Below are 13323 nucleotides of genomic sequence, written 5' to 3'. Positions count from 1 at the left end.
TTTTTTTAATGCATCTTGGCATCATGTTCTCCTCCACCAGTCTTACACACTGCTTTTGGATAACTTTATGTTGCTTTACTCCTGGTGCAAAAATTCAAGCAGTTCAGTTTGGTGGTTTGAAGGGTTGTGATCATCCATCTTCCTCTTGATTATATTCCAGAGGTTTATAATCTGGTAAATTGGTCCCATTTTACACACAGCTCTGGATATAAATGAGCTCCCAGCACAGCTGTAAGCCGGTTACTCATCATTACATCACACTCCCAGCAACCAGAACAACTGGGCTGGAGCTCCTAAGCCTAGCTTTGGACCAAATTATATCGTCAGTAGAATTCCTGCACTGAAAGCTGAAGTCAGCAGAGCTACACTGTTTCTGTAAATCCCTGGAATTGCTCACTGTGGTCTTACACTGCCATATAGATGAAGTGTGGATCTGAGACCTCAGCAGCTGTGATGGAGTCTAGAGGAGGGTCATGGCTCACTGTAACACTGTTTAACACATTGCGTATCTGCTTAGTGCTCTCGCTACACGGGTCTCAGAGATGTATGAAACAGCATGCGGTCTAATATTAATGGTGTTATGTTTTGCTTTAGCATTGCAGGGTAAAGACTAGCACAAGCCTCCTCCGACAAATGTGAAGTCAGACTCCGCCTCTTTTTTATTTTTGGAACTGCTGCTGATGCTGTAGCATTACCGAGTAGCATCACAGCACGGCGCTAACGCTCGGAGGAAATCACAGCGACTCGGTTCTGATACACCAGCTCACAGACGCAGCCTTGTGCTGATCCACATCACCCTTCAAAATAAGAATCAATAAACTGATTACATCAAATCCCCTTTAATATCTGTCTCAGTTCGGAATGCACCAAATCAGAAAAAGACCAGCAGTAGCCATACAGTAGCTTAAAACACCATGTGAAAAAGATGTTGGGGTTGTGAGGTGAGGTTTACTCACTGACTAAATCATGAGTTACAATCCTCATATTGAGCTGCAGCCCACTGCTCTGATGTAATAGTGAGCAGTAGTGATCCGCTGACTGAGGCAAAGGAAAAAGTGGCTGCTCATCCTTTTTTCAGCAGGTCATCAGTTACAGCCCACTGCTGGAGCTAAATCTATCCACGTCTGTGGGAAGACACTTCAGTAAATAAACAGTGGCTCTATTCTACAATTTTCTACTTGTGAAACATAGAATTTGGGTGGGTTTATTTATTTGTTTTTTAGCCCACACTTCAGTTTTACACTCTCATAACTGCAGTACTATCACAATTAACATCAGTGTCATAGATCATAAGATACAAAAATACAAAAATAGTACAGTAATACAAGATATGCTAAAACAAATGGATGCCAAATACATTCATTTACCACTTATCATGCAGCTGAGTTTTAGGCAGATATGTAAATGATTGCATTACATAATAGTGAATCTCAAAAATTAGTATATCATTAAAAAGTTACTTTATTTCAGTAATTCAGTTCAAAATGTGAAACTCATATATTATATAGATGTATTAAACATAGAGTGATCTATTTTAATTGGAATGAAAACCCAAAAATCTGTGTCTTAGACAATTTGAATATTATTTAAGACCAATCTGTGCTTTTGGTAGTGTGGGCAGTGTGCCAAGTCCTGCTGGAAAATGAAATCTGCATCTCCATAAAAGTTGTCAGCAGTGCAGATTTCATTTTCCAGCAGGACTTGGCACACTGCCCAAAGTACTGCCAAAAGTACCAACTGGTCTTATATAATATTCTAATTTTCTGAGACACTGATTTTGGATTTTTTATTGGTTGTAAGCTTCATAATCATCAGAAATAAAAGAAATAAACACTTTTATTATTTTTTATTACTAACAGTAGATCACACATAGTAGTGTGTAATGTGAGGGACATTTACAGCGCAGCAATATCTGCAGGACATCCTGTGACCACATGTTTGGGTGCCTATCGCAGGGATTCAAACTGGGTTTTCTTAGCAAGACAATGCTCACCCACACACTGCAAGGGTTTTCTAGGAAGGTCTCTGCAACATTGCAACACCTTTGCTTGGATTTATCACCAAAAAAAGCAACCTACGATAGTAGAGCAGGATCTACAGGCCCAGCTGTAGCAACATCCGTAGATTTTCCACAGTACAAATGTTCATTCACACTAATAGTGTAATCCAGTATTATAATACATATATTATCATTCATAGAGTACATATATACAGATCCTCCTGTATTCTTTTCAGGTCAATTACTGTGTTTAATATGGGCCTTTTAAAACATGACTTAAAAGAAAGAAAGGCTCACAGTGAATCAGCTGTGATTACTGCGAACTTTTCAGCATGAAGATAATGAATATTATATCCCCTACTGTTCTCTCTCTCTCTCTCTCTCTCTCTCTCTCTCTCTCTCTCTCTCTCTTTCTTTTCTCTTTCTCTCTCTCTCACTCTTTCGTACAGTAAGAAACTGAGCCTGATTGACAGCTGGTTATTGCTAGACAGAGCTTTTATATTGTTCTATACTTCTCCACTCCCACAGTTTTCAGTGTTAAATCTCTCCGTAATTTAGCTCTATTGCTTCCTAAAGAACTTTCTGATCCTGTCTTCCAGGCATCGTGCAACACCCTGCACCAGATTTTACACCAGCAGTGTGCACCTGAAACTGATCTGCATCCCAAATCATCCCACAAACATCACGTTTCACCTCAAACACGGCCACAAACTTGCATTTGCTTTTAAGCCAAGCATCAAGATGAGGTATCACTGAGCAGAATTAGTCACTGTGAAATTATCCTTCAGGCCGAAATACCACAAGAGCAAAAGGCAACACAGATCAGTCATGTAGACGGACGGGATCTAATAAAAAGCAGCCACTGTGACGTCCACTCTGACCAGATTTACTTTACCCTGAGAACTTTAAATGGCGCTGCCTGGAGAACTAAAGTCCGTTCCTGTGACTCAGAGGAAGATCATTAACCAGCCTGGCTGCACTACCTGACTGTAACTGTGGTCTTCCACAAAAACAATGACCAAACCCCTTTGTTTAGCGTGTGCACTGAGGGGTAGGGTGTCCTGATTCTCGTTAGGCTGAAGGAGTAGTTTAGGGGAAGGGATAGGGCTTGTTCGCCCCTTATACAGCGATTTTTCAGATTCAGCACACTTCAAACAGAGGGATATGAGAATCACTGGTAAGAAAACCACAAATATAAATATTTTCCTTGTTAAAAATGACTATTAGCACTTTATCACCAGAGTTTAATGTGTATTTTCAATGTTTTATGGTAAAATTCTTCATAACAAGCATAAAAAAGATTGCTAGTAGTTTGTCTTAGTATTTAGCTAGCTAGCTAACTTTGTCCCAAAGCTAACTTTAAACTAGATAACCAGCAGCAGCAGCAGCAGCAGCTCGGTTACTGAACTTTTTAGCTTTAGCGCTCCTGATGACGTAATGGGTGCTTGTGGAAGGATTTCCCAATTCTAAAGGGGATGATTTCTTCCCTTCCTCTTATAGCTCTGTTCTAAGGGGAAGGGTTACACTGGAAAACAATGGGTAAGGGGTAAGTGGTAGGGTCAAAGGGTGAAATGGCATTGGGCCTTAAACTGGGTCATTACTTCTATTATTTTAGCCCTAATGCACAATCTGTGTTGGTTTCCAATAAAGGGTTTAAACCTAGTTGTATACTATATACTGTATCTCTTTTAATAGAAAATCTCCATTCATAGCGAAATATAGTCCAGGACTAGGCTTAAGGGCATTTTCACGCCTGTAGTTGTGAAAGTTTCTATGGTCTGGATCAGTTGAAGAGTTTATTTATTTGGGGAGTTTCTCCCTCTGATTGGTTGGTTTTTACATAGACATAAACCTAAAGCATCAAATTGTGCACAAATAAACCACGCGAGCACATCGTCTCCTCTGATTGGCCAAGAAAGTTAATATACAGAGAGAATATTCTGTGTTCTAGCACGTAAATATCTGCGCAGTGTGAAGCTGCTTTAACACAGAACGCTACATGTGGTAAACAAGTAGTGAATGCTGCACATACTGCATGTGTAAACATCATGGAGCAGCAGAAACAGCGTAAAATATCAGATTAAACTGTTATCAAATCATGTTCTCACCACAAGCGAACCGCTTCAGAGTTATGGGTAACGTAGCCCAGCAAGTGTCTAAACATGTGAAAGTATTACACTAATAAACTTAGTGCTGATTTGCACCTTAAAGGTGTTTTTTTTACATTGAAAAAGAAGAAATATATCAAATATCAGCAGTTCTTCCAACATCTTTTAGGAATAGAACTGCGTTCAAGTCTCAGCTTTGTCCACATCTCACACACTTTTTTTTTTTACTGAAAGCTTATTTAAGGTTAAGTTGCTCAAAGCTCCTCGATCAGCATTAAACTGCAGCACGACTCAGCATATGATCCAAACTTCCAAGCATTCGATAGAACAGCCGGTACTTCAGGTCAAAGGTCAAATCCTGGAGAGGAGTGAGCTCAGGTTGGACTGGAGGCAGGTAGGAGTCGGACAGGTTTTGAGTGGGCTCTCCACCGAGCCTGCACTCTAAAATATACTGTCTAAAATAACAGCTACACTCAGATCACCGTCTGCACCTGGAATAGGCTGAGGACCACACGCAAATGAGCGTGTGTGTGTGTGTGTGTAAGTGTGTGTGTGTATGCAACAATAAGTAACTGAGTAACCAGCCCACACGGTTGACCTTTGACCCGCTGTGTTCCCACACACTCTTACGCACCATCGTAGGTTCCGCTCTCCAGAAGCAGCCCACTCTCCTCCAGCACGCGGAACTCCCCCACACTGATGAAGTTATAGTCCACTCCAGGAACCTCCCCCTCCCGCGGCTGTCTCGTGGTACCTGCCATACAAACAAAACACAAAACAAGAGTCAGGCAGAGCTAATAGACACTGGAGGAAACGTGTTCAGCTGGTGTTTAGCCAAATATGTATCATAAAAGGACAATTTCAACAATTAGAAACACCTGTAGTTGGTTTCTATGGATTCTATGGATTACGCATTTTCTCATTCCTTCTGTTTGGTTTGGTTTCACACAGGCACAGATTTCCCCCAGCTGAGCTGTGGATCTCTGCATTTCGTCCAGAGTCACCATGGGCCTCACCATTGGCTGCATCTCTGATCAGAGCTCTCCTTGTTCGGCGTTAAGCAAGTTCAGGTGGACGTTCTTATTCCTGACCTGTCTGGTGAGTTCTTTTTGGACTTCATAAAATGCTGTGAACTCCCCAATATTCTCTTAACCAGCCTCTGAGGCTGTCAGGGAGCAGCTGCATTTGTTCTGTATTTATGAGATTAGACCCGTTTTAGTCATTAGCAGTTATCAGGCAACTTCTGAATGCTCTGAACTCTGATTGGTTGCACTCAGAAAGAAAACTTTTCGTTTTTTTGTTTACAATAGTACACAACTTTGTGTTGGTCTTTCACAAAGACTGTGTATAGCTGGACAGAGCATCGTCTCTCAAAAGTGAAGCCACCACAGGTCGGGCGCCCCCTGCTGTTCGGTTGCAGAAAGCTGTGTAACCCCACCCATCCCCATAGGTTTCAATGGCAAAACAGAACAACTTTCAATCACGTTTTTTTCCAATATACTGTAATTCTACCTCCATTATTTAAATGTAACAGCTAGTGTAACCTCTGCTTATATTGTTAAATTTTTATATTCCACAGAATTCGTTTTTAAAAACGTTTTTCAGCTCTATTAAAAAAAGGTGTGGTTATTGTAAAAGGGCTGGTTATGGGCGGGACCAATAACAGACTGTCAGCTCCGCTCCGCTCTGCAGCCTGTGACCTCGAGGCAGCCCTCAGGGGCGGGTCTCTCTACAGTCTTTCTCCCTCCTCTGGTCTCTACTGTGCTCTACAGACTCGGGTATCAGGATCGCCAACATGGCGGAAGATTTTGGCTTCATTTTCATTGAATGAATGGGAACGGAGACACAACGTCCATCTTTTTTTACAGTCTCTGGTCTTTCACATTAAAAAAGAAAAGTTGCTGATGGTGAGTGTTGGATGCTGGTGATCTTCGGGCCCTCTTGTTGCACTGCATTAAAAAACAGGCTGTACTGATTTTGCACTGGAAAACTTTAGAAACCCTAAACAACTGCCTCTATTCACTTTTAGCTTTTTTCTGGCTTTTACCTGCTTTTTTTGGCCAAAAAAGTAAAAACTTGAAGCGCCCTGTTCCTGGAAAGTGAGTTCTTTGAATATTCTTATCTAACAGTACGCCTGTGATGGCCAACACACCCAATCACAATTATATAATCACTGAATTACACAATAAATAAACTGGGCCCTTCAGCGGGGCTTTCTCTCAGCGTCCTGTAGATCTTACTCATCGGCAGCTGAACTGCAAGCTGTTCTACAGCTCCGGTCTGAAAAGAACGCCGCGCACAATGGGCTCTTTTAGAAAGAGCTAATAGGTTAACATGGTTAACCTTGTAGCTGTCCTCAGCGTGCACCACTGAGCCACACAATGCAGAACAGAGGCTAAACTGAACTGGAGGGAAGGTTATTGTTGTATGAATACTGAATAATTTCCCTAATGACATTTCATTAGCGTTAGCGCTGTCCGCCTCCAGATCCGAACTGTGCGCTATGCTAAAGCGTGGTGTTTGAATTCTATTAAAAAAGAACACTTTTCTCAAAGTGTACAATATCAGCAACAGTAACCAATTACAGCAGGACTGGAGGAGCGACGCCAAACGTTTCTGTAAAAGAGGAGAAAAAACAATTAGCGAAGCCGTTTAATTAGCGCAGCCGTTTCTACAAGGCGCTAATGTGCAGCGCTGTTAGCTGCTATAGCTCCATCCTGTCAAACCTGGAAAATGAATCCCACTGGAAAGCCATCTTTCAACATCCTTTTAAAATACTTTTATCCTTAAAGAGCCTGTAATGCTACATTTTTCTTGTATTTTGTTATTTATAGGTTTATGTTTGAATAAAATGAACATTGCTGTTTTATTCTATAAACTACAGTCAACATTTCTCCCAAATTCCTAATAAAAATATCGTCATTTAGAGCATTTATTTGCAGAAATCAGACGTCAAATAATGCAAACAAAACAAGTTCATAAAGTTTTAATAGTTCAGAAATCAATATTTGGTGGAATAATCCTGGTGGCTTTTAATCACAGTTTTTTTCATATATCTTGGCATCATGTTCTCCTCCACCAGTCTTACACACTGCTTTTGGATACGTTTTTTGGATAACCGTAGATCACCAGCATCCAATACTGACCATTTATTATCCATGTATTATATTATTTTATTTATCTGATGATAATATGGGCTGTGGTAGGACTTTGGACTTATATAATTCCTATAATTCGTGATTCCATCTGATGACAACTTTTATGGAGATGCGGAAAATTTCATTTTCCAGCAGGATTTGCTATATCCTATAATATTCTAATTTTCTGAGACACTGATTTTTCACTGGGTTTTCATTGGCTGTAAGCCTTATAATAATCATTAACAATAAAATATATAAACGCTTAAAATAGATCACTCTGTGTGTAAAACATGTTAAAGGCGATTTTGTTTTTTTTTTGCACCAGGAGTAAAGCAGCATAAAGTTATCCAAAAGCAGTGTGTAAGACTGGTGGAGGAGAACATGATGCCAAGATGCATAAAAACCAGAGTTATTCCACCAAATATTGATTTCTGAACTCTTAAAACTTTTTTGAGATGCACTAGTATACGTAAAAAACACTTTAGCATTTGAAGGCATGTTAAAGGCGTGTTATACAGTATATCAGTAGAAATGATCAGGTTACTTGTTTTAAGAAGCACAGATCTACAGGAAATACTTCTGCACACTGTCTGCTGTCTATTTCTGGCGGTACGATCAGTAGCTAGGTCAGCACGACCTAAAGGACTCGACACCCTGCAGTTGTAAAATGCAAAATGCTATTATTACCTTAGCCTAAGACAGAGTGAGGACATTACATGTGGGACATCAAAGGAGGGAGGATGTTTCCTGACACCTCATTAACCAGTGAGAGCTTTGAAGAGGGAGATCCTTAAATCTTCTAGAGGAAAAGCAATTCTCCCAGATTGAACACCTGGGGATCCTTATTTCTCTCCCCCTCGTTCTGCCATCTTTCTTTTTTTTATCAGTGGAGGAGAGCAGGGGAGCTTAGCGCCGCGGCGTAACAGATATTAATGCCCCCGGGAGAGGGGAGGGCGGAGAGGGTGAAGGCCGAGGCGTGAGGATTATGTGTCGGGCTGGAGTCTCTTCCTCTTCCTCACCTCCTCCCTTCTGACTAGTTAACCTCTTCTCTCAAGACCATCATCAACTGTATCTGTATCTGATCTCCAGCCTATTTTATATTCTATATTTTATTTAAAAATAAGAAACCACTTAAAAATGATGAATTTCTTTGATTTTACCAAATGTAAAACCTCTGGAATATAATCAAGAGGAAGATGGATGATCACAAACCATCAAACCACCAAGCTGAACTGCTTGAATTTCTGCACCAGGAGTAAAGCAGCATAAAGTTATCCAAAAGCAGTGTGTAAGACTGGTGGAGGAGCAGAACATGATGCAAACCAGGGTTATTCCACCAAATATTGATTATTTCTGAACTCTTCTGAACTCTGAAAACTTTATGAATATGAACTTGATTTCTTTGCATTATTTGAGGTCTGAAAGCTCTGCATCTTTTTTTTTTTAATTTCAGCCATTTCTCTATTTCAAGTCATTTTCTGCAAATAAATGCTCTAAATTACAATATTTATATTTGTAATTTGGGAGAAATGTTGTCTGTAGTTTATAGAATTAAACAACAATGTTCATTTTACTCAAACATAAACCTATAAATAGCAAAATCAGAGAAACTGATTCAGAACTGAAGTGCTCTCTTGATTTTTTCTGAATCTCAAAAAAAATTAATATCATTGAAAAGTTACTGTATTTCAGTAATTCGGTAAAAATATAAAAAACTCATATATTATATAGATGTATGATTATTATGGTTTAAAGCCAGTGAAAACCCCAAAAAATCAGTGTCTCGGAAAATAATTTATATTAGCTATATAAAACCAGTCGGCACTTTTGGTAAGCAGTGTGGGCAGTGTGACGAGTCCTGCTGGAAAATGAAATCCACACCTCCATAAAAGTCGTCAGTTATCAGCGGAGGGAAATAGCATGAAGTGCTGTAAGATTTTGACATTTTGCATCGCATCCCTCGAGCACACTGCCAAAAGTCATGGGATAGCAAGATCAGTTTGCATACTGTGCTATCCCATGAGTTTTATTGTTATTATTATTTATTATTATGTATTTATACATATCTCCAAGTCCATTTTATATTTCTCAAAAATGCAAATCCAGGTACTTTTCTTCTTTAATATCTATATTTTCAGTTTCTTACAACAAAAACAAAAACAAAAAGATGCACTTGAATAACAGGAGATCTGGACAGCGTCCCACCGTGCCCACCGTGCCCACCACAGTCAGAGCACAGTTACATAATCCAACACTGGAGCAGATAACAGGAGGTGGATCACTAACAGCAACCTGCTGCCCATCATCATCCTCATCATCCTCACAGGTGATCAGTGATGCTGAACAGGTAGAGGTGGAGCGCGGGTCAGGATGTGATGGTGTGAGGGTGTGATGATGTGATGGTGTGATGTGATGGTGTGATGTGATGGTGTGATGGTGTGATGTGATGGTATGATGGTGTGATGTGATGGTATGATGGTGTGATGTGATGATGTGATGATGTGATGGTGTGATGTGATGGTGTGATGTGATGGTGTGATGGTGTGATGTGATGGTATGATGTGATGATGTGATGGTGTGATGGTGTGATGTGATGGTGTGATGGTGTGATGTGATGATGTGATGGTGTGATGTGATGGTGTGATGGTGTGATGGTGTGATGTGATGGTGTGATGGTGTGATGGTGTGATGTGATGGTGTGATGGTGTGATGTGATGGTGTGATGATGTGATGTGTGATGATGTGATGGTGTGATGTGATGTGATGATGTGATGGTGTGATGATGTGATGGTGTGATGATGTGATGATGTGATGGTGTGATGTGATGGTGTGATGTGATGATGTGATGGTGTGATGGTGTGATGTGATGGTGTGATGGTGTGATGTGATGATGTGATGGTGTGATGTGATGGTGTGATGGTGTGATGGTGTGATGTGATGGTGTGATGGTGTGATGTGATGGTGTGATGATGTGATGTGTGATGATGTGATGTGTGATGATGTGATGGTGTGATGTGATGTGATGATGTGATGGTGTGATGATGTGATGGTGTGATGATGTGATGATGTGATGGTGTGATGTGATGGTGTGATGTGATGGTGTGATGTGATGGTGTGATGTGTGATGTGATGGTGTGATGGTGTGATGTGATGGTGTGATGTGATGATGTGATGGTGTGATGATGTGATGGTGTGATGATGTGATGATGTGATGGTGTGATGGTGTGATGTGATGGTGTGATGTGATGGTGTGATGTGATGGTGTGATGATGTGATGGTGTGACGGTGTGATGGTGTGATGATGTGATGGTGTGATGGTGTGATGGTGTGATGTGATTTTGTGATGTGATGATGTGATGGTGTGATGTGATGGTGTAATGGTGTGATGATGTGATGGTGTGATGATGTGATGGTGTGATGTGATGGTGTGATGGTGTGATGGTGTGATTTTATGATGTGATGATGTGATGGTGTGATGTGATGGTGTAATGGTGTGATGATGTGATGGTGTGATGATGTGATGGTGTGTTGATGTGATGGTGTGATGTGATGGTGTGATGTGATGATGTGATGATGTGATGGTGTGATGTGATGGTGTGATGTGATGATGTGATGATGTGATGGTGTGATGTGATGGTGTGATGTGATGATGTGATGATGTGATGGTGTGATGTGATGGTGTGATGTGATGGTGTGATGTGATGATGTGATGGTGTGATGATGTGATGGTGTGATGATGTGATGATGTGATGGTGTGATGGTGTGATGTGATGGTGTGGTGTGATGGTGTGATGTGATGGTGTGATGATGTGATGATGTGACGGTGTGATGGTGTGATGATGTGATGGTGTGATGTGATTTTGTGATGTGATGATGTGATGGTGTGATGTGATGGTGTAATGGTGTGATGATGTGATGGTGTGATGATGTGATGGTGTGATGTGATGGTGTGATGTGTGATGGTGTGATTTTGTGATGTGATGGTGTGATGGTGTGATGGTGTGATGATGTGATGATGTGATGGTGTGATGATGTGATGGTGTGTTGATGTGATGGTGTGATGTGATGGTGTGATGTGATGGTGTGATGGTGTGATGTGATGATGTGATGGTGTGATGGTGTGATGGTGTGATGATGTGATGGTGTGTTGATGTGATGGTGTGATGTGATGATGTGATGGTGTGATGTGATGGTGTGATGGTGTGATGTGATGGTGTGATGGTGTGATGGTGTGATGGTGTGATGTGATGATGTGATGGTGTGATGGTGTGATGTGATGATGTGATGGTGTGATGGTGTGATGTGATGATGTGATGATGTGAAGTGTGTGTTATGTTATCAGAGAGCTGAGAGCGGTGGTGTGCTCCGTGTGCTGCCGGACTGAAGCGCCGCTGAGTCAGACTCCTCCTGAATCACGAGGCCGGGAGGGTGAGGAGGAAGATCAGGGTGAGGAAGACATCAGGGATTTAAGAGCGGCCCACACACACACCCACCCACACACACACACACACACACACACACTGCACCAATCAAACTGAAGGAGCCATCTCCAGAGTCCGAACGGACCCGGTACTGGACACGATTTTTATGATGCCTTGTTACAAATAAAGCAACGCTACAGCAAAGCATCGGTTATGTTGGCAACAGAGCTTATTCTGTTGATAAAGGCAAGATTGGCGCTACCATTTAGCCCCACCCCCTTTTTTGTGTGTAACGTCTATAGGTACCTGAGGTAGGTTTGGTTAGGCACACTCCAAACAGAGGGGGCTATAAGAATCATTGGCAATATGGCACTGACACAAGTGACCAAAGAAAAACACAAATTTCAGTATTTTTCTTTTTAAAAAATATGATAACCACTATATTACCGTAGTTTAATGTGTAGATTCAATGTTTAATAAACATTCATTCAATCACTGAATTACGTTCCCAACTGACATTCATATTCTACTTTTTGTTTATTTATTTATTAATTTATTCATTTTAGCAGCACCTAGCCCACTGGACCACTCGGCACCTATGCATTATTTTTTATGTTTTTTTTATTTCATATATTTGTTTAATAACTCTGGATTTATTTATTTATCTAGGTTTATTAATTTATTTAGGTTTATGATTTTTTATTTATTCTATTTTATTTTCTATTACTAGTTTCTTTCTAAATTGTCAGTCACACAAAACCTTTTGTCTTTCACATTACTAAAATCTGGGAAATTGTTTTTTTTTTTTTTTGTTAGTATTTGTCAGAATTACCTGAGGAATGAACCAATAGAAATGCATAAAAATAACTTGGAATTTAGTCTTCCTACACTGATTTCCATAAAAGTTCTATAGAAAAAAATCTTTTGGTAACACTTTACAGTAAGAGTACATCAACTAACAGTACTTACATGAGTAATGTCTCTTAATAATTACTAATTGATGCTATTTAGGACATTATTATATTAAACGTTAAAACATGTGTCAGTTCTGATGCTGTCAGTCTGCCTGCTCTGGACTTCCTAGCATGCACTCACACATAGTTCATGCTCTCCCAGCTTCTGATTGCTCACACCTGGTCTGTTTAGTATAAACACCCCTCTGTTTCTTTAGCTCAGCGCTGAGTATTCAATCTAGTTTGCTAGCTTTTCTGCGACATGTGTCTTTTGATTGTTTTTTGCTTTGTTATCTTTGTGAATTGAACAGATCACACAGTAAATGCACTGTAAATCTGAAGGTTGGGGAAATGAAAGATGAAAGGAAGTCGTCCTCTTTTCTCGACTGCAGGGAGTGAAAAGGCGAGAGAGTGAGAGAATGAAGAGGAAGGTCAAGAGAAGCAGAGAAGGCATTCATCTGCTTCCCCGGTAGCTGGTTTAGACAGACGGCAGAGCCGGGGATTAAAGAGCACAGGGAGCATGGAGGGCTGCACCTCTGATTTACAGAGCTGTACTGCTGCATTATGGGTACTCAGACACTAGAGAGAGAGAGAAATGGCCTGAGAGAAACAGAGCCTTCACAAATCAGGAGGTGCAGGAGGTTCAAACACAGCAAAAGTAGAGAGAGGTGTTTAATTCAAATTGATACGGACACATATGTT

At 40.6% G+C, this 13323-nt stretch overlaps 1 protein-coding gene across 2 annotated transcripts in view; it reads right to left on the bottom strand.

The window, feature by feature from the left end:
• magi3a (membrane associated guanylate kinase, WW and PDZ domain containing 3a) overlaps positions 1-13323 on the bottom strand; it is a 200525-nt gene that overhangs the window by 61981 nt on the left and 125221 nt on the right. For both annotated transcript variants that reach the window (XM_022677132.2, XM_022677131.2), the window contains exon 3: positions 4742-4861. In XM_022677132.2, the coding sequence (XP_022532853.2) occupies positions 4742-4861 (120 nt within the window). The remainder of the gene's footprint in view (positions 1-4741; positions 4862-13323) is intronic.

Source organism: Astyanax mexicanus, chromosome 13 (assembly GCF_023375975.1).
Source record: "Astyanax mexicanus isolate ESR-SI-001 chromosome 13, AstMex3_surface, whole genome shotgun sequence".
Classification (NCBI taxonomy): Eukaryota; Metazoa; Chordata; class Actinopteri; order Characiformes; family Acestrorhamphidae; genus Astyanax; species Astyanax mexicanus.
This window is presented reverse-complemented; position numbering and strand designations above follow the sequence as displayed.